The 25941-nt window shown below is 41.5% G+C and overlaps 1 protein-coding gene across 1 annotated transcript in view; it reads left to right on the top strand.

Annotated features, from left to right (window-relative positions):
• Window positions 1-1425: 1425 nt before the first annotated feature.
• Window positions 1426-25941, top strand: part of LOC145406310 (GATA-binding factor 2-like) — a 295630-nt gene continuing 271114 nt past the window's right edge. Inside the window, exon 1 of the mRNA XM_080277474.1 lies at window positions 1426-1798. Coding sequence (XP_080133600.1) covers window positions 1426-1798 — 373 coding nt within the window. The remainder of the gene's footprint in view (window positions 1799-25941) is intronic.

Genomic DNA, 25941 nt, shown 5'->3' with positions numbered 1-25941 from the left:
CCTAGCCTACACAACACCCTTACCTCATGCACCTCTCACAGAACACATCCAACATGTCAGCAACACATCCCTGAGAGTAAAAACAGCTAAACCTCTGCAGTTTGTCTAATGCAAGTTAAAAAGAGTTAAGGACCACAACAATAACAGCAACAAGATCAAAAACCTTCTCCTTTACATCTCACCCCCGCATTTCTTTGTCATAGCCACTCGTCACTGTCTCCTCTTACCTTCATTCCCGTCGTCACCAGTGCTTCGTTCTATCGTCTTCTGTTTCTCATCCACACTACACATCTCATCCCCAGCAAACTGTCATTTACCTGCCCCATTCCATTCCACTTGTCACTCGGCAGGACCTCTTTCGGCATAACAAGCCTTTCACAGTCCTGACGAAGGGAAACTGTTGCAGTGAGGTTCTTGCCACGTCTGGTTAACATGCAGGTCACTAGTGTCGACAGACCCCAGTGTGTGTTCCTCTGAGATAGTCATTGAAATGTGTTGGTGTCTGTCCATGTTCATTAGTAAAGTACAAACATCTCTAACAGGTGTGGTATGTGTGGGCGGGTTCAACAGAGTGGTGGTAGGTGTTAGATAAGCGATAAGACAGCGGGAAGTTGCAATACCTCATCAACATCCGTATCTTCCAGATAACGTCCCCAGATAAGACTTAACGGTCACACACCCATGAGGGAGGGACGTCACCCCCTCTCAACTCTCCAGCGTGTGACCCCCCCAACGTTCCCCACCTTCGAGTACACACCACCCTCGCCACCCCCTGCCTCCCAGTACACATCACCGCCACCCTAGCAGTATATCGGGCCGCCACAGGGAACGTGTGTACCGGGGTCCTCTCAACGCGAGGCCATGAGACGTGACTCTCGGACCATCTGCATGCTGACAAAAGTGTGTGCTGGAGTCCGTGTCTCGCTGCAGTGTTGCCTCTGGCTGTGTTGTGTGGCTGGTTAAGTATCCGTGCTTAGTGTTATAACAGTGTTAAGTAATAGTAGTAAAAAAGTAGTAAGCGAAACACATACACCATTCAATAGTCATTATTTGTTAAAATAAAACAACGTTTTATTTCAAGTAGTCCACAAATACATAACCAAAAATGGTTGTCTCACAAAGTGATTGAATATATCATGACATAACTGTGAAAGATTTTACAACAGGATATGTGTGCAAAGGTAACAGAGGCCAGTCATTTCTGAACTTCATTAGAAATTTGAACCCAAGGTGAAACTATACGGGTATATCTATATGATTAAAGCCAGTTTCTGACCGACATATTAGCGAAAGCTAGAGTGGGGCAGCAAATAGGAAAATTTCGTGTAATGGGTATGTGGCTCCACTATAAACTAAAACTAAAATGGCTCCACAGTAAACTAAAGTAAACTCACAACAAGAAGCCTAGTATTAGCCACCACCACCATGGAGGAGGACGGTGCTGCTTGGTACTCCGAAGGTAGTGCTCAACCACCCATACAGGAAGAGGCAACAGAGATGATTCTGAAACACGAGGCTCAGCAGGAGGCGCCCTTAGACTCCCAAGCTGCCATGGACGCCTCAGACTCTGTAGCACATGAGGGGTCAATGAGCATGGAGTCTCACGTGCCTCTCCACGGGGGTGTAACCAGCCAGCATCCCGATGAGCAACAGGGGGCGCTGCTCCCCCCTGAAGAGGTGGATGGGTTCTTCACGTCTCTAGACTCTAGTGGACGTGAACATCGAGCTCGGTACTACACCCATGCCCACAATCCCAGCCCCACCCACACCCTGCAGCAGTACCCACAGCATGCGCACGGTCAGTACATTGGTTTCCTATAGTATGTCCATAATAACTTAGCGGAGATTGTCGCCATTTTGCCGGTAGCTCAGTGGACAGAATGATTATACATTCGTTCCATAGTATTTAATGATGCTTAGAACAATATCCTGGTTACTCATGTTATAACTTAGCACTGAAGATGATAAGGCGGCAATTTTAGGCTAGGTTAAAGTGGACGGAAGATAATATTCTTTTCCTGTCTATATATAATCGCTATGAAAATAATGCTTGCATGTATGTCTATTGTTATATCTTTATTATCAGCAACTTTGGTCTAATCAGAAATATAAGATCTATGGTTACACAAAGATTTTCATACCTGGAGTAATACAGGTTAGTAACACAGCTTATGTAGGGCTTATCTGTATTTCATGTATGAGACCACGTGACACAGTCAGAAAGAAGAGAAGCATTTTCCAGTTCGTGAGTATGGATACAAACAGAGGCATGTGAAAAAAAAAAAAAAAATAGAACAGAAGAAAAATATGTATGTCTGCTCTGTATCGCTGTCTGGATTTCGTCACTCCATCCAAAATAATATGAACTGGAGGGAACACGACTGAGTTTGTCTATTTTTATTTAATCAGGATGAAGAGTTTTCATCTAATTAAAAGAGTTTGATTAAGTCACTGTTTGCCTATCTAAAAGAGACTATCGTCCGCATATAATATTATTATTTATTTACAATTTTTTTCTTGTGTGAACTACATCCAGGATTGAGTGAGAAGTTAAAGAATTTTCTTATTCGCGTGTGAAAACACAAACATAACACACAAAAAAACAGAGGAAGAACCTGTATGTCTACTCTCTATCAATGTTTGGATCTAGTCGCCTCATCCAAGACAATGTGAACTACAGGCGTGACAATATAACCTACAGGGAGACAATAGTTTTCTTTTTTCCTGCCCTGCGGCCGCCACAATGCCTCCTCGTCTTTGCCTGACGGATGTGTGTCATTATCGCCTGCTGGAGGTATTAATTTCGCTGAGCCGAGACCTACTTTAGCCTCGTGTACTCCTTGTCTATATTAAATTTTCTCCTTCAGTTTTTTTTTTTTCTCTTTCTCGTGTTCTTTCTTCTTGTTCTGTTTCTTCTTCCTGTCTTTTTGCTTTACCGTATATTCTCTCTCTCTCTCTCTCTCTCTCTCTCTCTCTGTAACTTCTTAACCAAAATTTTTAGATCTGCGTTAAATTGTCAACATTTCCAAGTCTTTTTCTTTTTCTTTTTCTTTTAATGTTATCTCGCACTTTCTCTTTCCTCTATATCTCTTTCTTTATCTAATCTTGTTTTTTTCCGAGTCTGGATAGTGTGTGTGTGTGTGTGTGTGTGTGTGTGTGTGTGTGTGTGTGTGTGTGTGTGTGTGTGTGTGTGTGTGTGTGTGAATTCTTACTACTCTCAGACGATTTGATCCAGTTTACAAAAGGTCTGTCGTACTAAAGGGGTTAATAATGGTTGTGTTTAATTCACCAGTTTTCAAAATCAACTCTAAAGCTGAGTAAAATCGTGAGGATATAGGAAATCAAATTAAAGGAAGGAAAAAAATCATTTAACTGTCTCATCTTCCGTTTCTAATCTTTTATACATTTTTTCTTATTGTATCCGTTTCCCTTTTTATGTCGTATTTGTACTTAACCCTTTTTGACTCTCTTCCTTTATTAGTATCGTATGAATTATCTTCTCTTTATCTCCCTCCTTAAATCAGTGTAATGCATTTCCCTGCCCTCACTCCACTCTAAACTTTTTCGTTGCATTGGTTTGTTTTATATTTTTATCCTTGTTAACCACAAGCTGTTTTACTCAGCTTTACGGTAAATTATTCGAACTAGATGGTTTGGACAGTTATCTTTGATTCCTTCGCTGAGGGTGTTTTCCTGGGGTGAATCAAATCGTCTAGCAGCGAAAAGAGAAACAGGTGACATACAACTTCCTTTTCTCTTCTTCATACAACTTCCTTTTCTCTTCTTCATCCCATTTTTCACTCCCTGGTTTTGTCATTCCTTCTTCCTGTTCACGTCCTTCTTTGTCGTTGCTTCTGTGTTTGATCACGTTTACCCCTTAACCCTCGGACTACCAGGATTTATCTCGACTGGACAAAATCATCTACTGTTAGCCTAAGTGATATTCCAAAGTACAGTACAGTACACTGAGAGAAGAGAGAATGTTACTGGAGAAACTTTTTAAGATCTGGGCCGCTATATTATCTCTCAGCTGAACAAAATCTGGTAATCGTATAAACAAAACCCAACCGCAAAGAAATGGATAGATAAAAGTTTCCTTAAGCTAAATAAATCGTCTGATACTAACCGAAAAAATTGAAAATATATACCATAATGGTATGTGCCTGCTTTTATATGGATGTGTCTTCCTATAATTCACGGCGATTTTTTAACATTTTCCTCCTCTTACGTACCATCTCTCTTTGACTTCATCCTCCGAGACTTTTTCTTCTTTGTATCCTCCTCCCCCTCCTCCTCCTCTTCCTCCTCCCAGTTCTCCTTCCTCTCCTCCTCCAATCGTTTCTTTCTTCTCTGTTCTTATTTCCTTTTATTTTCCCTAACACTTTCCTCCTCATACCTCCTCCCTTTCTCCCTCCTCCTCCTCCTCCAACCTCTTTTCCTTAGCCTTCTCTTTACCCCCTCCTCCCCCTCCTCCGTTCGCCTTTATCTTCCCTTCAATCTCTCTTATGTTATTCCCTCTACTTTCCCTTTTGCCTTCCATCCTCCTTGCATCCTCTTCATTTTACTTTTCTCCTCCTCCTCCTCCTGTTCTTGTTCTTCTTCTTCTTCTTCTTCCTTTTCTTCTTCCTTCATTCCCTCTCATCTTCCTCCTCCTTCTCCCGTTCCTTGGGTCTCACATCTCATCATCTTCTTTCTCCTAGTCGTTCCTCTTCCTTCCACATCTCCCTCTCCAGTCTCCCCTTCATTTTTCTCTCTCATTTTCCTATCCTCCTCCTCCTCTTCCTTTGTTCTCGTTTTCTTTCTTCTTTCCTCTTGCTTCTCCTCCTCCTCCTCCAGTTCCTCTTCCTCCACCTCCTACTCTTCCTTCTCCTCCTATATCCACGATTTTTTTCATCTTCCCTCCTCCTCTTCCTTCTCCTCCTCCTCCTCCTCCTCCTCCTCCTCCTCCTCTTATCTGGCCTCCTCCCACGCGGGCCAAAACTGGATACTCTGGATAACAAGGTGATCCTGATAAAGGCTGGGTCGTGGAGAGAACTGCACGGGAAGAGGGGGTGGAGAGAGAGAGAGAGAGAGAGAGAGAGAGAGAGAGAGAGAGAGAGAGAGTGGAAGACGGGTAGAGTGGCAGGATGTGGAGAAAAGAGGGAGGGGGATAGAAAGAGAGAAAGACTGTGGAAGGAAGGGATGAAAAGAGGTGGAAGGGAGGAAGTAAAAGTGGAGGATTGGTGGAAGTTGGGAGAAAAAAGAAAGTGTAGAGAAGGAAGGGGGTACACGCAAAGACTAAGGTTGGAGTGGAAAGCTGAAGGAAGAGGGAAGGAGGGAGGGAAAAGGAGTGGAGGGAAGAGGAGTTGTGGATAGGAGAAGAGTGGAAGAAGGGGAAAGTGGAAGGAAAGAAGCGCAGTAAGAGGAGGGAAGAAGAGAAAGAATAAAGAAGAAAATGGGAAAGGAGGGTGGGAGTGGAAGGAATTAGGGAGTTGAGAGACGAAGAGAGAAAGTGACAACAATGAAAGGAAGGCGGGAAGTGGAGAGAGCGGAAGGAAATGAGGAAGGAAAACTGGGGAGGAGAGTGGAAAAGAGAGAGAAGGGTGACTGGAGAAGGAGGGCTAAAAGGAGGAAAGGAGGCAGAGAGAGACAGGACGGGAGGGATAGAAAGAGAGAGGAGGAGTAAGAAAAAGTAAAGCAAGGGAGAGAAATAGGAGAAAGGAAGGAAGCCAGGGAATGAGAGAGGGGAGGGAGATTACAGAAGAGTAAGGAGGAAATGTGATCTAGTGATATATAGATAAACAGAGAGAGAGAGAGAGAGAGAGAGAGAGAGAGAGAGAGAGAGAGAGTGTGAGTTCGTAAAATCTCTCTATAGAAAAGTATCTGCAGAGAGTAAGAATACAGTTTTACACCTGCATTTTCTGGCTGAAGGGGTTAAGCAAGGATATACTGCAGTGTAGGGGTAAAATAAAGGGAATGAATGTAGTACCGGTAACAGTAGTGATGTGGCTAAGAATTAAAAAGTTGTAGAAGAATGAAATGGCTTTATTCTCTTGAGCGTCTGGAACTCTCTTACACATCCTCATTAGTGATGTATTTTACGTTTCACAAATTATTATTGTTCTGTGTGGTATTTACGTCATTTTGAAAGGAGGGAGAAATGAGAAAACACGTGGAAGATGGGTGGATGAGAAGAGAATAGGAAATACCGCTGACAAAAACGAAGGCTTGAATGCTTAGGGAGTGGAAGAAAGGCTCCTTTTTTTCTGGTGGATTTTTTTTTGGGGGGAGGGGGTAGCACTGCCAATCTCATTTGTAAGAGCTGGAAATAGGACAAGGATAATGGTGATGACGATGATGAAAAGTTTTAAGTAATTCATCTTCTATATGCTAAAACAGGCTGAATTCATTTTAATATTCCACGCCAATATGCCTTTCATATTTTACCTAAACGTATTGCTATCATTCGTTGAAAAATCACTGCCTTACTTTTATTTACAACGTTATTCTTAATATATTTTTATTGCTGATTCTGCTGTTGCTGCTGCTGCTGTTGTCTATTATTTCCTATCGCACTGCCTCATTTCACATCATTCCCTTGTTCCCATTCTTGGTTCCTTGCATCATCGTCCTTACTCCTTTACTGTTATTCCTGTCCCATTTCACCTTCCTGTTTTGTATTTCTTCCTGTTCTTGCCAAATTTATCGAACTATCTGACTCTCTCTCTCTCTCTCTCTCTCTCTCTCTCTTAAGTAGCCATAGGAGTTGTTTATATACCATGTTCCCGTTTTATTCTCTTCGTAAAATACAGACAGCTAAGAATCAAACAAAATGCTTATATGTTAAAGCTGTGCCTCTTTTTGCTCTTTTGATTTTACTATGACGTCCTTTTTTATTACTCCAAGCTCAGAACAATTCATCCCAATTTAGCAAAGGTCTGTAGCAATGAGTGCGTTAATGAAAGCTACCTGTAACCGTTCCAACTCGTAAAATTCTCCGCTAAGTTTAATAAAATCGCCTGGAAATAGCAATCAGATAACTTCATCTTGTTGAAAGGGTTAAAACAACGTACAGCTGATATCAGTTTACTCCTGCAGTTTTCCACCATAAGTGACATTATCGGTTCCACAACAAGCCAGTATTCTTATTTCATTGTACGTTCAGTGACAAAGATTTGATTACCGTTCCACTGTATCTCTTTCACACTTCGGCATGTTCGTCACTTTCCCTCCTGACACTTCACGTCAGAGAGAAATATCTACGGGCAGAGAAATATCGCAAACCTCTCATAGCTTAGGAATATTAGCCAGCTGGAAAAAGTGAAAAGTAGAGGTGAAAAATTATACGAACTGTTCTCGGCAATACCAAGGTCTAACACAGCCTCCCATTCACGCTTACTTACTGATACTGGGTTGAGGCTTTGAAATACTATTCCAAACATTACAGTACAATGAATAATCGAGCATATTTTAACACTCCCATTATGGTTATTTGCATGCTCCCGCGCGCGCGCGTGCGTGTGTGTGTGTGTGTGTGTGTGTGTGTGTGTGTGTGTGTGTGTGGTTTACTGGCTAATATCAGACTATTCTATCCAAGCGTGGGGTGGTCATTATAGCCTGAGAGTGTTAGTACTGTCCTCATTAATTCTGACAGGCGTGCCAGCCCATGCAGTTATTGTGTTTTAGCTGACACCAGGCGATTTTAGTTCAACTGAGGATGCGTCAAAGAAGCCTGAGAATGCAAAAGAAAAATTAATATAAAGATTACGTAATGAAGTATATTTGTCTTTGTTATTATTATTTTGTATCCCTTTGAATGTGAAAACAATAGATGTTACAAACTGTTGTGAGTATGACTCTGTACTGAGTGAGAGTTCATACAGTTTCCTATAATCCAGGAAGGAATTTACTACGTTACAAGATAACCATATAGCATTCTCTCTCTCTCTCTCTCTCTCCCTCCCTCTCTCTCTCTCTCTCTCAACTCACATCACATCCTCAAATTATTGTCTACATATCCACCAGCGCCTCTTCCCTGTTGTCTCTTCTCTCTCTGTCTCTCACAGTTTTTTTCTTTTTATCGTCCCTCTGCTCCTCTCTTTTTCCCTGTCTCTCCCTTCGCTCCACTACCTTATTATTTTCTTACATTTTCCTTCTTCCTGTGTCCTTGTTTTCTCTCCCCTATCATCTTTATTTACATCTTCCTTTGCCACCTCCCTTCCTTCCTTTGGAAAACCACCACTTATTTAAGTTTTATCGTATGTCTTTGTATCTAGATATTTATGTGATTCTCTCTCTCTCTCTCTCTCTCTCTCTCTCTCTCTCTCTCACACACACACACACACACACACACACACACACACACACACACACACACACACACACACACACACACACACACACACATCCCTCCGTATCTATCCTCACGTCGTGCCCTTAACCCCGGGGCCACGACCACATAACACTCGAGTTGCCCGGTAATTACACATGATGCCCCACCTCCAACAAGCATAATTTCATGGCTAATAATTTCCACGTCCGGAGCCGAAACAAGCATATTTTCCAGCCAATAATTTCTGCGTCCGGCGCGTTACAAGAGTTGAAAATTGTTATTATCTGCGACTGGCATCTCTCGCAGCGCCGCAAATCCTCGTGAGGGAGATGACACGAGCTGGGCCGATGCGCGCTGATACTCCCCCTATTTACCCTCTGATTTACGGTTGACAGGCTGGTTAGCGCCGTTATTTACGTGTGACGTGTTATTTACTGCAATTACGGCCGGCCCACCGCTTATCCGCACGCTAATTCGGATAATGGCGCGCTCATTGTGGTCATACGGACGGCGCTGAGGTGCTGTTGTAGGCGCGTCGGCCCGGAAAAAGTCCCCCAGGATTCCAGAATGGGGATATCAGGTGGAGTCTGGGCTACAACAAGGATCCCCAGATGCATGTTTACATCAGGAGCTGAGTCTCCTCCTTCCAGGATTATCACGCTTACTAAATTTTATCCTGTTATTTTAATCTATCATAACGTAACCTAACCTAATCTAACCTCACCCTAAAAGACTAACCAAGCCTAATCTTACCTAATGTAACTCAACGTAACCTAACTGGACCGAAGCTAACACTAACAGACTGACCTAACCAAACTTAACGTAACCAAATGTAGCTTAACATAACTTTATCAAACTCCCCTAACGGATTAGCCAAATTTAACCTAACCCTGGCTGGCCAATCTGATCTAACTTAAGCTAAACCAGACCTCTCGAAAGGAAAGAAACTGCCCAAAAATCAAGTACGGTACAGAAACACTGCTCCCCGGATATTTAAGGTGAGGGTGTTGGGGAAATCGAGGTCCTTGCTGGTATTTATCACCGCCTGAGCGCCCACCTGTGATAACTTACCGTACCGTTTATCACATTAACGGCACCGAACAGGATAATAACATGGTCCCGGAGTGGCTCACCTCCCTTTACCGGCCGGCCCTTTATCACCTCTCCACAGCCCTTTGCCTTGCTCTCAGGCTTCATAAGTCTTTTTCTCATTTTGTAGTCTTCATTACGGCTGACGGGGTGTGAATTTGGGTATGCTTTAATTTGATGGAGTGGAGTTAAAGATAATAATAGCAGTTGATTATTTACTACAGTATATTCTTTTTACACTAGGTTGGTCTAAAATTGACCAATGCTGAGCTTTCGCAACAGATTCCAAGACTGAAGCTAACCAGAAGTAAGTGCTATGGAGATTCTGTAGAGCCGTGGCATTTTCTTCTTCTGCTATTATGCTGCGTGAAATTAGTCGGAAGACGACAAAAGCCAGGGGGCCAAGTCAATAGAAAAGGACTATAGCCTCATGATCTCTTCGGCAGGATGACTTATTTACTTTATTCTGGCCTACACATGATTTAATTCACCATAGTCAGGGGTTGCATGAGTAGTATTCATTAACAGATCCTTTCTGTATGACTTTTTTATAATATTATAGTTAACGCTGACAATTTTACTGAACAAAGGAGAGCACCTGCCTTTCCCTGCTGGATTTTGCAAGAATCTTTTTTTCAGTTCTCGAATTCTTGCGTTCCTTAGGTACTAGTTTTTTTTTTTTTCAGCTTTAATTATAGATGACGATATGTGAGCTTGGGTATATTCTAATGATGAATCTAGTCAAGGATAGCAGTAGTAGTTAATCCTTCTTCATATTTCATCGGAGTGAAGTGTTAGGAGGGCCAGGAGCAATGGCGACGATGTGAGGCAATATTCTCGTCGGCACAGGAAGCTCACTATAACGTCTTCTCCTTAGTGATATATTTTACCCACTGCCCCATGAAATTCTGTTGGATTTTCACTATATCTCCGTACTATCTGTGTTGCCTGTATTAATATCGTAACAGAAAATACTAACGAGACAGGTATAAACAAAAACTGGCAAGGAAGAGGTGCCAGAAAGTCCCCCAAGTCAACCTGAGTCCGGGTCACAATCACAAGGTTTACTGTGTCATCGTGTTCAGAGGGGAGGTCCAAGTGCTTGCCGCAACTCTATCGACTTCAGTTAGTCTACCTTAACTTGACAGAACTTTTCGTACTATTGAACCTTACTAACCGTTGCTCAAAGGCAAAATCAGACAATACTACAGCTCCTTTCCGCTCCATTACTAGCATCACACGAATGTTAATCTCTTGATAAAATACAGTATCCAACGAGGGGAGACGTTAATTTTAAGCCATGTTGAAGTGGACAGAGTACAGTGGAAAAACCTAAACAGTAATTTTGTTAGGATTCTAGTAATCACTGGTGTAGAAGGAACTGGATTCAACATTCCTCACAACAGGAAAAAAAAGGAAAAGAACGGTATAAGATAACTGCAACACGAGTTCACCCCTCCAAAAAAAAAAGAAAAATAAATAATAATAATTGGGTCACACCTGCAGTCGCCCAGCATTCAGACTGGTATGGAAATCTGAGTAGGCAAGGTACAGACGTAGTGTTGGCGTTTCGAGGTGTTCATTGTGTATGAGTTACGTGGAAATGATAATAAGAATCGTGGATAGCCTATATGAGGGGGAGGATGTAAGTGTGAAGAAGAAGCAAAGAAAGGTTTGTGTGTGTGTGTGTGTGTGTGTGTGTGTGTGTGTGTGTGCGCGCTCGCGAGAGAGAGAGAGAGAGGGGGGGGGCAGATACTCATCCCTTAAGCCTTCTTTTCTCTCAATCTTCTCATGCATAATACAAGCTGACATTACCACTTCCGCTTTCTTTATGTAATACTATTTTCCCTGTTTCTAAATCTCCTTTTTTCAGTCTTCACTCTTTCTCCTATGCTAATTTCACTCTGTTATAACTTCCTCCGTCTCAGTGTGCCTACTTCTTTCTGTTCTTTATGCTTTACCCTCTTTATTTCAGTGGTTGGATTATCTTGAACGTAGCATACGAGCTAAAACCTATTCCAGTTTGTTTTTGGGTTCGATAAAGTAAATTTTTTCTTGTACGACGAGCTGTTTATTCAGGCAATGATAATATTGGTGATATACAAAACTGCAGGAGAAGACGAAGGTATACTATGCATAATAACGCACTAAATATGGGGAACTAAAGAGCCTAACAGAAAAACAGCCCTAGAACACAGACGAGAAAGATTATGATCGCTTTAATTTTTCCTTCCCTGTGCACGAGGAGTCAATTACAGCTGCCTAGTGATTGATGCAAGTGATCGGTGTTTGTCTAGCATAATGCGCTGATCATCAGAAGTGCGATGAATATTACGTTGTTAGAAATTATCTCCGGTAGCCTCTTCATTGTGATATGTTCAGTAGTCTACTCTTTCGGAATTGTTGATTTATTTACTTATTTATTTTCTTATATTTGGCAGAGCCAGACGATATTGTTCAGTTTTGAAGAAGCAGCTAGCAGTAGGTCAGTTAACTCCTTTGGTACAATGACGTATTATATATCTCATTTTCCTATCACGGGAAAATTTTATTCAGCATTGAGGAGATCCCTCATAGTAGGGGAGCATGGAAGACATCTCGCTAAGTAACTCTCATGATCAGGACAACTCTAGTATTTTGTTCGAGCTAGAGCCTGTTGGTTTTGACACATCATTAACTCTCTTGTGCTTGGGATAAATTGGGTGTTATAGTTCAGCTACTTTCCACATACTTATTGAGCTAAGAGTAAGTTCTTAGTGTCTGAGAGTGTTAACCTGCCTGACTAACTTCCCCGCCTGACATCAGACACGACAGTAGCTTTTTGACGATTTAGGAACTCATCGAACACTTAACCTCCCAACTCGAAAAAGAACAGGAAAAGACGCTGCCACTAAAGATCAAGCGTACCCCCGCTCCGATAGTTTTTATGAACATCCCAGTTTCCAGGGCGACAGCCAACAGTCTATGGTTTAACAGCTTCCTGAATCTTTGCTTTGCCTACTCCAAGAAGGGCAGGAAACGAAGGTATCAATAAAGCTCAGAATTTTTCCCGGCACCGTACCCAACTCCTGCTTTTATCTGCTCCTGCTGAACATCCCAATTTCCGAAGTGACAGTTCCCTCTCTGTGGCTTAATATCTCCTGGAATCTTTGATTTACAATTCCAAAAGGGACAAGAAACGATATCATTAAAACTCAAATCTACCACAGCTCCTATCTCTCTCCCCTACTCCCCCCATAGCTTGATCTCCTAAACATCCTAATTCCGAAGACATTTGCCCCTCTGAGGCTTAATAACTCCCTGAATCCTTTCCTTACTAACTACAAAAAGAGCGAGAAACGAAAAGAAACGAGAGTATCAATAAGGTTCAAAATTATTCCTGCTCACATACCCTCCGCCGCCTTTAGTTCTCTCTCCTAAACATCCCAATTTCCCGAGTGACAGTTTCCCCTCCACGGCTTAATAACTCCCTGAACCCTTGTCTTATTAACTCCAAAAGGGACAAGAAACGAGGGGATCAGTAAAGCTCAGAATTGCCCTTGCACCCACAGCCACCACCGCCTTTATAGCTAGCCCTCCTAAGCATCACTTCTGAGAGCCGTCGCGTAGATACACCTGTCACCGGGTTGAAAGTGACTTGCATCAGATCGCTATCACGGGCGACGACGATCTGTATCTCTCTCTCTCTCCCCTTACGCTCTGATGCTTATCGCTGATCCCTTATCGCTCGGGTTGGATAATCAGATGCGGCGTCAAATGGATAATTGCTCGGGGTGACAGATGTGAGGTGAGTGGGCGGTGGTTGGTTGGATGGTTGGTTGAGAGTTGCAGGGACTAAAAGGAGGTGAGAGGGTACTATGCTCAACGTTTCTTAAGTATTATGGGCTTCTTGTCACCTTGTTACATAGCTTGTTTAGCCCTCACCAGCAGAGTAACTTTGTATTTATTGGTGCTGATAAACGATGTGATTTAACTTGGAGGAATGGTAAAGAAGGGAGTTTGGGACTGACTAAGCACCGAGATCTAACGTGCCATGATTTGAGCCTGAAAGGTGACCAGAAGTTTTTCCATCATATAAACGCAGCCAGGGATGTAGGGCAGTCTCTTATGCCTTAAATAATCTGAACTACAGTAGCCTTGGCTAAGGGTTTTGATGTAGACTACCCCAGACCCTCCTGGATCCGAAAGGTGTGAAAAGGTTTTTATTTATTCTTTTTGAGCACACAGATGCCGAGTGAAATCCTCCTCCTACTCATCATCATCATCATTATCAATTAATCATCCTACATCTCATTCATTTACACTGTCACACATACCAGTTTCTTCGGCAGTTCCAGTGACGTGCACTATTGGTGAGGGGTTTTGGAGGGTACACTTTTTTTGGTCAAACTTTCCAGACTTGAATAAGAAAACTATGAAGTAGTTTCGCCTAGGGTAAAGAGATCAGTGAGAGTCTCTGGGCATTCTCTGTGTCCTTTTTCGGAAGGTACTCATTTTCATTCCTTCAGTCCAGTGACATATTGTATTTCTTTCTTACTTCCTCGATTTTTTTTTTTTTAAGCACGACCTCTCATACTACTGGGAAGAATGAAGGATACAGCTATTACCTCCATTTCGGAAAGGTGATAAGAAGACTGAAAATATATGAAACAAGATTGTCAGCCTTCTCAAGGAAATGCGCGATGGCCTCCACACAGCTACGGTACACTGATATGCTTCTGTGCAAATTGCCATGAAGATTAATGAACATGAAGAAACACAGGATCTCAAAATTTGCATTATTATGAAGTCTGACGTTTGATTCCATAAGTTCCTTTAAACGCCCCCCCCCCAAAAAAAAAAAAGAAAAAAGAATACAAATAAATAAAAAGAGAAAAACGATAAATAAAATGTCTGTGTATATTTGCCAAATATACACTAGGTCTGAAGAGAATTAATGAAGAAATAAAGGGCCGAGGTCAAGATGAACTGGCGTTTGGAAAAAAACAGGGGGAATACAATCTCTTCAAACTTTGGTGTGGAGACCTAATAAGACATCTTAGTGTAAGAATTAATTCCTCTGGTCCGACGACGTACTTCAAGTTATATGTCATGCCATCTTCAGATGAATTTACTCAGATTCAAAGAGCTTGATGTGTTAGATATAGCCTTCATTAACCTCTTCATTTCTAAGATGCGCTAAAATTATCAAAGTTCGGAGATACCATAAATAAAATGGAAATGAAGGAATCGAACTGAATGGGTTAATAACAAATACCAAAATGTGTGCTCGTGGTTCATTTGGTCCATTAGCACACCAATAATTGCGAAAAACAGAATAATACACATCGTTCATGATAATTTACTCTCTCACGGTGGCGTATAATCTCGTATTTTAATCCAGTTTAAACCAGACGATTCCACTGTACGTGAGTCATGGTGGAGACAATTCCATTATAATTTTCCGACTTATGCTAGACGATTTTATTCAGTAGGAAGTGAGTCATAGGAGCCTGAGTGCTAATACTGGTACCATTAACCCTCTTACAGTCCGGACAATTCCAGAGTTCATTCATTTGAACTTGACCCAGATTTTCGTCCCTTTACAGCTTATTTCACGTAGTTCAGTAGCAGAATATGACATTACTACGACTCTACAGCCTTTCCATTGCACTTCTTCGTGATTAGCACCGTATTCTACAGCTAAACTATAGTTACAACTCAGCATTCAAGGTGTAGAGAAGGTAATTTTAGGCCAAGTTAGAGTGAATAGAGTATAGTTTATTTTTCCAGCTAACGCCAGACGATTTTATTCAGTTGTAGGAGAGTCACGGGGGCGTCAGAGCGTCAGTGAACTATGAGAATGGGTGGAAGTAGTTTCGTTTCACTGGATATTGTGATTTTGGTTCATCCTGTTACTGCGGTTCCCTATGTCTGTTTCCGGATAATGCCCACACCATCAGAGAAATGGGAAACGAACATGATGATGATGATGATGATGATGATGATGTTGATGATGATGATTCGGCATATTGGTAAGCCAAGAATGAATCATAGCAGTCTGAGTGTCAGTATTGGTACCATTAATAATCTCACGATCAGGACAACTCGTGTATACAATTCCAGCTAAGGCCAGACGATTTTAGACTGCTGAAGATGAGTTATGGGAGCCAGAGAGTGCTAAAAAACGCTGAATCTCAACATAACCACTGTATTTTCAGCGAGAGTAGGAAAATACTCTCCTCCTAAGACACTCCCCTTTCTCCTCGCTCTTTTCCCCTTTTATTCCTCATTTTTATTGCAAAGGTTCGTCTCGGGTTGCGTTTTATGGATTTCTGGTGCGAGGGGAACAACTCAATCCTCGTGCCTCCTCGACGTTTACACATTCACCTTGGCAGCCCCGACCCAGACTCAGCTGCTGGTTGTTGTTTTTTTTTTTCTCTCTCTTTAATAATGTTCATATTTAGACACTTCACTCAAAGTAGGCATTTCTATAGTTTATTCTTGCTGCTATCAAACAATATTTATAGTTCATGAGCGGCTTTTCCAACTGGAGGTGTTAGATATATCCCCAATTAACTGAATCAGTTTTCTTTCCAATGCTGCAAAATACTTGTAACTGTTTGTAGGCAACAAGGGTAAATTTAGAGAGCCTGTTAATTTAGAGAAGTGATTGAAAGGAATGGCCTCAGTGAAAGAATCTCCTACAACTTTGTTTACTATTATTCCATCCTTCATCAACATCCTACCTTCTACTTTTCCCATTACTTTTCTGTTTGTCTTTAAGTTCACATTGTTGAGCGAAGCTCTCCAGCAGCTTTTGTCTCTGCTAACAGTCCTTCCTGCCAAAAAACTGCCTCCCTTCTGTATTTCCTAATTTTTCCTCTTCCACGCTCTTGACTTACGTCTCTTCCATCCGCTCCACTCTCATCAGCTCTATCCAGCCACTGACTCTCCATTTCATCATTTGACCCATTCATCTCAGTATCTTATTCGAGAACCGTAGCTGGCTCCTGTATTGAAGAACATGCATAGCGTAATAGTGCAGGGAATAATGTAAACGAAAGACATACTGACAAAAAATCAATAAAATTTAACCATATCGCATTCTTCGTTTCAAATTATTCTTTGCACAAGGCGTTAGAAAAATCTCTAATCGAAGAAACTGCCCCAGCTCACACACACACATCTCCCCACATTTCACAGTGCAAAATCTCGTACTGCCGCATATACTGTCACGTCAGTATATATCGCTGCAACACCTCACACAGCCATGCACACAGTCACAACTCACACTACAACCCTGTAAAACCTCACGTTGTCACATTGCACATTGCAACGTCTTTGGCACACCTTACTCTCATACCTCACACAGACACACCTCACACTGCCACATCTTTCACATATTCAAGTTACATCACTCTGCCATACCACACACCTTTCACACACCTCACACTGCCACACCTTTCACACCTTTAAGTTATACCACACTGCCATACCACACACATTTCACACACCTCACACTGCCACACCTTTCACACCTTTAAGTTATACCACACTGGCATACCACACACCTTTCACACACCTCACACTGCCACACCTTTCACACCTGTAAGTTATACCACACTGCCATACCACACACCTTTCACACACCTCACACTACCACACCTCTCGTTTCGTACAAATACTTTTCTACCATTGTAAGGAATGGTATTTCATCCATTCACGATTCTCTCACAGAAAATTGCAGTGAACATAGCTTAACTGCCTGTAGGGGTTGTGCCTGCGGAATGAGATCGTCAAGAGTTTGTAAAAATAAAATATTTCAAATTCACCGTGACACGTAAAGGGTTACGATCTTGAGGGAGCGAGGCCGTAGTTCTGCTGGCTTGGAAGGCTCCCTGGACCTCCTCTTTACCATTTTTTTAAAATCACATAGAATGCTAAAATTCTTTTCTATCTAATTTACTAAAATTATTCAAAATTTACTTTCTTGGGCTCCTTCGGCTTACTTTCAGCTTGATAAAATCGCGTGGCATTTGCTGGATTAGAATGTTGTAATTGTCCCGACCATGAAAAAGTTAACTGTATCAGCATTAACATTTTCAGACTTTTATACCCACTTGTAGATGAATAAAATAATCTGGAATTAAAAAAACAAAGGTTTCCTCGACTATGAGCGGATTAAGAAAATATAACAAAAACGAGAATTTTTTGCCCTAAAACGTAAAACAGCTCACTAAGGAAGAGAAACTTCAAAGCCTCCTTTGCTGACGACGGAATGGCCCGAGTCTCATTTGTCTCCCATTTACTGCAGCGTCTGATTGATTTATCCGTTTGTTTGCACCCTATGCACGTAAGAGTACAAGTAATGGGATATTGTTGCAGTACCATGGACAGGGGTTAAGTGTTTTGCGACACACACACACACACACACACACATATATATATATACTCAGGCGCGCGATATTAAAAAATTGTCATTCATGTATTCTGCTGAGACAATTTTTTTTTTACTCTGCCTTAACAGATATCTTTCATTGTGATATAATGTGTCATGATCGTCGACAAACTATATTTGAAATTTGACTTTTTTTTCTTTTTTTTAGCCTAGTAAGGTTGGTATCGTTAGCAAGTGTTAATAAGAAGTCTCAAGAGGCCAGTGATGATAAGATTAAAAGCAGTCATGGCCTTCTCTTCCAGTTTCCATTTTTATCACATTATTAACAGGTTAATAGAACTAAACAAGGAGAGCATAATCCTTTGGATCAGAAAACGTACTGTTCATGATTACTATCTCCACTTCGGGTGATTATGTTCAGATGAGGATGGACTTTTCTTACTGGAGGGGTTAGATATACTGTAGTCTACCTTATCCCCATGAGTACAAGAAAGACGTAAGAAAAATATGATCATCTAGATGTTGCAGGAATTAAACCAAAAATAAAAGTACACCAGTTTCTGGGTGCTAGATAGATGGTGTGTTTAGGTGTTAAAGGTGTGGTCTTGTCATTGCAAGATCGCAAGAACTCTCCTTGTTAAAGTAAAGAACCGTTTGAGGAATTAAATTTCGTGTTATCATACCCCAACAAACAAAATCCTTCGCCAGCATCATGACCCTAGGCCTAACTGGGATATCCATAGAAATTATCACTAGAAACGCTTTGTTATCAAGTGACTTTGGAGATTTCGTAGCACCTGTTTGATAGGGATTTATCTAACACATTACACCTTCGTTTCTTCTTATATTTTCTCGGTGCAAGCTGCGTAGATATTAAAGGACGTAAAAAAATACAAGACTGTAACACTAAATTAAGATTTAGTGCCTAAAATATATCGTCAATGAAGAAGTACTGCGAAACCTTGTGTATCACATAAGATATGGCCTTTGTGTCCAAACGGTGACATGTAAGGATGTGTGCACATTATAGTCTAACTTAAGCGCTGGATACCCAGTAACACAATTTCTCAACTTAAGTAAAGGGAAACTGAAGTAGAACCAAAAGCAAGAAACTATTATCCTAGAATTGGCCATATTCCTCAAGTGCACTGTTTAGGAAACATTAATCGTATAGCATTTGCATGCTGTTGGGACCCCGGCTTGGTTGCCTTAGTCTTGTATACTTATCAACCTCACGCAACGGATCAAGCTTTCATTTTACCGTTACTATCTACGAACGATTATTATTATTATTTTTTTTAACATAGGTGGGCACCCTAACGGCCCAGGAGTTAACGAAGGCTGCATTCAACTCTTTCAGTTTGAAGGGTCTCTCTTATGCAGATTAAACTAATTGGAGTTGGCATGAATGAAATATTAAAGCCTACGTCTTCGGCGACATTGCAAGATCCTAACACCTCAACCTTCATTTGGGGATTCAAACCTACACGTAGCACATGATCGTCATCTCGACTGGCGCCTCGGGCCATAACACTACCAGGCGTCTAAGGCGTACTAAAGATAAAAATCGTAGACAACATACTCGACTTGGCTACACAGCTAAAGCATCTAGAGATGTTTGGCATGTTAGGTTATATCGCCTCTTCAGAAAAGTCCAGGATGTATAGAGAACCACGTAATATATTTTAGATGGTGTTTAAACCCTCCTGTACTATGACGTACCTTTCATATTAACAATTACAATTGCATGCCGATTGCATTTAACTTACTGTAGCACTCTTCGTAGTGAAGATGTTAAAAGCATCCTTCATTAATTCCTTCAGTACTTCATTTGTTGTTTTTAATCAGCCATTACTGTAATGAGAATAAGACCTGTGTTAATGAAAGATTAAAAGCCATACCCATTTACTCAGTAGGATAAGGTCTAGGTGTTATTTTCTCTTACTCAGCTTGTGATCCCTTGTGGTAAAGTAATTAAAAACAAACTTCATTAACTCCCTCATTACGATAACGTATTATTTTATTATTTATACCCGATGGCTTTATTCAGCTTAAGACCTTCCAGCCCCAAGACTATCCAACCCAGATTTAGCTTCCGTGTTGATACATATCCAGGTCTAACTTTACTTTTGCTTTAGCTTTTTTTTTTTTTTTTTTTTTTACCCCGCCGGCTGCCACTGTGTACCGGGTTTGGCACCACATGAAAAGAGGCGAGTGTGTTTCTTATGATTCCGGCGGTGGGTACTTCAAAGGAGTTTTCTTTTGACGCGATGCCTTATCACTGGGAGAGACTTTTTTCATGATTTCCCCGCCCGGCTGCCTTGCTCTGCTGTTGACAGTGCGGCCTGGGGAGATGTGGGGTGTATGAAGTCAACATGAGGCCGCTGTAGCATTACCACGCTTTTTTTTTTTTTTTTTCACTCAATCTTTCGCTTTCCTTTGCTCACTGAATATTGTTCTTGGCCTGGCGTCTGTATTATTTTTTTTATCCATACATGTCATTTCTTCTTAATCATTTTCATGTTTTTCATGCATTTTAATGTAAGAACGGATTTCACACTACTTACTGTCCGATTCTTTTCTTAAAAACACTTAAGCAATTATATGGTGCATAACATACGCTGAAAGAGAGGAATCGTGTGACGTGGTCGATAAGCTTTTCAGCTAGAAATATCAAGCTCGCATCTTCCTGCAGGTCGCCGTGTGGGATGGTGAACACTCATTACGCTAGTCTTGCTTGCGAGGCAGGACTCGACCTTCTATTGTGAAGACTGGGACCATAGTAAAAAATTATCGTATCCACTTTCTACTATAAACAACTCTCTATCATAAAGAAATACTGTCAGAAAATATTTTGTTTTGTTGCTTTTCCAATGGTATTTTTCACTCTAGATTGACTGTAAAGTGCTTCGTATATGTATGAATTAAGATATAAAATCAAACTTAAGCTGCGGAAAATTAATTAATTTCTGTCCCCTGCTTTCGTACTAAGTGTAAACCATTCTCAATCTAATACAATTACACATGTCCACATGGGCGGAGACTCTAGAGCATTGTGCTTTGTGATCTGCGAAGACATGATTTGGGAGGAAGGAAATTTCAGCTATATAATTTCCCACACTCCTGTTCCGTGGGTGGCTAAAGATTATTTGCAAAACAAATGCTGGCAGGTAAAGTGTGGATCCCCTATGTCAGAATAAAGAGGAAGTTTCAGCTCCCCGGTTTCCACCCTTTTACCCATATTTTACGATATACTGAGTATACTAAGATGTTCATATTTGATTACCCTCCAAACATATAAATAAAAGATAACTGCTGTTGATATTCTCAGTCAAACTAAATGACACAAGAAAGAATGTGCATGGAACTAACAGAAATAGGGCCGGTAAGCGTAGTTGCTGTGTTGAGTACATGCGTTGATGAATTGGCAGATTTGGTACATGCAGCAGAAATCTGCCTATATTTCTAAAATACTAGGTGGTGCGTGAAAGCTTATATTTACTAGCGTTATATTATGGGTGATGCATTCACAACTACTCACTGTCCTGCGAGAGGAGCCATTACACACAAGGGTGATCTTATACAGGAATGTATTCACAAACTCAAGTGTAGTCGTTTAGGTAGGTATATTATAATGTTAATGGGCAGACCTGTGAGTGAATGTTTCCAGGTAGATTTTGATCATACATAAAAAAAAAAAAAAAAAAAAAAAGATTGCTCCTAAAACCTGAGTGAGAGATACAGACGCTCAGACCGACGCCTCAGTAAAGTGAACGGCTGGGTGGATCAACAGATAAATATATAATTTAATTCCTCCGGGAGTCATCAGTCAGAAAAAAAAGGCCTAGGATTGATACCTATCGATTGCAGTCGTTAAAGCAGATGATTTTTACTGTGTCGCAGTCTTCCCGTAGAACACGACCCGATAGAATGGCTGTTGTATTTAGATCCCCAGTTATGCTGCTGAATGGACAGGAACAAGGTGGGAAACAAATAGATGTTTTTCTCAGCTGGGAGGTGGTCGTGCTAACCAGTGGACCAGCGGTTTTCAAGATGTTATAGGATTACGGGTGGGTGTCACTGTTCGGTAGGCCTTCAAGAGCCGCGCTTTAGGACTGGGGTCGTATTTTCACAGGGTCAGGATGCTTTCTAGCACTTTTCCTTAGAGGTCTGTTTCTTAAACCTTAATTATACTTTCTCACATGTTAGTCACATGTTTTTAATACTGGCGTACCTCCACTAAATATCACAGAAGAGAGTATTAATGTACTACATGCAGAACTATAACGGTAGGGAAGAGGTGTCAGTAAGCTTCTTTAGCTGACGAGAGTACAGGCCTTTCTGACGGGAGTTTACAAAAAAAAGCCATTACAATTCCGCACGTGAAACATAGAGACAAAGACGTGATCACCAGCAGACATATTTCCTTCAACTTTTTTCCCTTTCAAATTAATTTAATTTCAGTTGTCCCTTTTCGGTATCTTTCTTCCTTCCCTATATTTTGGCCTTCAGCTTATCAGTCCCCTTTCCCGCCTCCACACAAACAAGCCTCGACACCAAACGCAACCCAACTCTCGCAAACCAACCAGGATTTTACCCGTTTTTCAAGGGATACAGTCAGGGACAAAAGTTGGCACAATGCTTTACTGCATCTACGTCATACTTGGGGTAAATCCATCACTTTCCTCCCTAAGGCATCATGTCAGCAGAAATCAACAGCGGGCCGAGAATCATACCAAGCCCCCCTCAACTTAAGAATATGAGCCAGTAGAGGAAAATAAGAAGCAGAAGGGGTGAAACACTGGTCGAACTCTTATCCCAGACTGTACCTCTTCTGCACCCGGCTCCACTGGCGTTTAAATCCATCGCTCCAACAGCCGTGGACTTGGCCTGAACCTTGTAAATTTCTCTATCTCAGCTTCGGGGCGTCGCACTGGGACCGTAAGGTTAGGCGAGGAATGGTGCCGCCCCCCCCCTTCTCTCTCTCTCTCTCTCTCTCGTTGAACAAACAGAACGGTAAAGTAGAGGGGAGAGACTGTGTGTGTGTGTGTGTGTGTGTGTGTGTGTGTGTGTGTGTGTGTGTGTGTGTGTGTGTGTGTGTGTGTGTGTGTGTGTGTGTGTGTGTGTGTGTGTGTGTGTGTGTGTGTGTGTGTGTGCGCGTGCGTGCGTGCGTGCGTGCGTGCGTGTGTGAGTTGTTGTGACACGTGCGAAGCGAGAGAGTGTGAGAATCCTTGCCTCATCTCTTCTCCTGCCAACCATTGTTTGTGTTGTGTGTTGGTGGGGAAGGACATGAGAGAGAGAGAGAGAGAGAGAGAGAGAGACGCAGACCATCATGTACAGTACAGTAATAGGTAGTTGCAGCCGTGTTGTGGTATGAAACTTCCAAGAGGTAATATCGGAAAGACTGCGGTAATTATGAATGGTTTTTACCTCATATATTAATTGACGTCTTTATTAGTCTGTTACCTGTTGCTGCCATACAATGTTTTTAACTTAAAGAATGCATTTTGTATTGAGGGAACTTCTTACGGGGCGATACCTCACTCTAAAGATCCTGTAGCGCATCGTAGGCTCAAAACATTCTTCAGAAAACAGGAAGAATAAAATTAAAGACATTCCCGGGCTCAAGAGGTTAAGGATTCAAGTGACTTTGATAAGACGTCATTGCAGTTATGAAAATAGTTTATGACTTATTATGTGTTCACAATTACTGAAATCCCAATGAGAGGAACAGAATCACGTGTTTTGCATAAATTGGTTCAAACCCCAACAGGCAGCTGATTTTGTAATGCCACCTGGATCGTAGGCCCGGTTACCTGTCTTTAACTGTTCGGACCTACCCTCGGACTATTGCACCTAGCAAGGGTTCGTATGGGATTTCATGTTCACAATTTTTTCCCCTTTAGTTTCCTTAGTCTAGCGAGGAAGGGTCATGAAAAGTGCGAGTCCTCCCCCCCTCTCTCTCTCTCTCTCTCTCTCTCTCACACACACACCAAACACACACACACACACACACACACACACACACACACACACACACACACACACACACACACACACACACACACTGCCACTCCATCATCAGGGAAAGTGGACACAGACACCTTTTAAATATATGCTACGCACAGGAAAAGAGAGAACGACGACAACGACAATGAAGCAGTGGCAAAACGAGGAGTGCATACAGATGCCAGGGTGTGTCGCATGAGGCACTTCTTTCTTCAGCTCACTGTGATGTTGTTTTAAGTTCATAGCTTTGACTGTCTGGTTCTCCTTCATAATTTTCGTTCAGTGCTAGCTTTTTGTTATACCTAGCCACTCTTTAATCGTTGTGTGGCAGCAGGAATGAATTAAAGAAAGCAATAATATTAATGATGGCGTTGAAGTTCGCAGTTTGTCTGCTCCCGCTCATTTTTTTTTTTTTTTAAGTGTTGCCATTCACAGGGGGGTCCGTCATTTGCCAGGGTCTTGAGTGGTTAGAAAGGTCAAAATTTCAGCTGGTTCCTTTGTAATCCTGAATTGATTTTTTTCCGGGGGGAGGGGGCGGGTGCTGCCTTCATAAATGAAAATTTTTAAGATGTGTTCTAAATTAACTTGGGAAAATGACAGGTACCGATCTGGTTTCTTTGCTAACTTGGCTGGATGACATTTTTTTAAGCTGATTTGTTTGCAAACGTAGCCAAACGACGGTTCATGAGTTAGTTACTGTTTTAATCAGATCGAAAATGTCTGACGTTTCCAATACTTACAAAATAATTTTGAGAGTACAGATCATGCCTTTGTGCGATCATGGTAATGTATGCAGTGATGTTATTTGTGTTGGTTTGGATGGCAGGATTTCTCTGAGCTGGAAAATGAGTGTAATTGTAGCTTCAGTATAATAGCTCCGTATGTTGTAGTCTTTTATCCTTTGACAGGTAAAATTTCTATTAGTTGAAGAAAACTGTCCTGATTAGCCTGAACATATTACCTACAGTAAGTCCATACCAACAAAAGTATTAACTCATTCCAACCAATGACGTATTTTATTCTTACTATCTACGGACGATTTTTTTCAGATTCGAAGGTATATTTAAGAAGTGTATGTCTTATAATTAACCTTAATACTCCATAACTTCTTAAAGACTTACTAAGGTTGCCAAAAGTTGTCTGTTCGGTGGGAAGAAGAAAAAAAAATCAATAACAAGATCATTCCCCATCAGATTCATTGGTGTTGTGCTGCTATGCGTTCTTCCTCAAGGTCTGCCTTTCCTTGTGGCTTGAGTTACAAACGCATGCAAAACACACACACACACACACACACACACACACACACACACACACACACACACACACACACACACACACACACACACACACACAGTAAGCTACACATGAACAAATGAAAACAGCCTGCTACACACGCACACACACACACACACACACACACACACACACACACACACACACAGTAAGCTACAGATACACAAACACAATCAACTATACATACATACATACATAAACCAATACACATTCAGCTTGCAAGCACACAAATATACCGTCAGCTCAAACAAGCACACAATCAGGTACATATGCACAATCATACGGTGAAATTAATAAGTATAAATAAAAGCACAGTCCACTAACCATACACAAGCAAACACACAGTCAAATGAAAGTTGCACATTTACAAACACAACAAACAAGACAATCGCAGACACATATTCAGTTGCACGTACACAGAAAAATACATAGTCAGATACAAATAAACAAAAACACAATCAAGTACACATGGACAAGCACACGGTCAACTACACAGACACAAACAAACACACGCAATTACTAACAATCACACTCAACGCCAGAAACACAAACAAGCACACAATCGTTTAAACTCACACACTGCGCACTAAAGGCTTCTCTAGATAAGGACGGACACCTACTCTCTTTATACACTAATATATCGCACACACAGCCCTTCACCAAACATAATCACACACACACACACACACACACACACACACACACACACACACACACACACACACACACACAAATATACAGATAGACAGACTGGCAGACAGACGAGGACGGACACTAATTCTCATTAAACTCACACACATATTGCATTCCCAGCCGTTTACTGGACAGAAAAAAACACACACATACTCGTGTGTGTGTG

Source organism: Coenobita brevimanus, chromosome 70 (genome assembly GCF_032717465.1).
Source record: "Coenobita brevimanus isolate Jiangsu-jjx chromosome 70, ASM3271746v2, whole genome shotgun sequence".
NCBI classification, from domain to species: domain Eukaryota; kingdom Metazoa; phylum Arthropoda; class Malacostraca; order Decapoda; family Coenobitidae; genus Coenobita; species Coenobita brevimanus.
The sequence above is the reverse complement of the archived record's forward strand: the minus strand, read 5'-3'. Positions and strand labels throughout refer to the sequence as shown.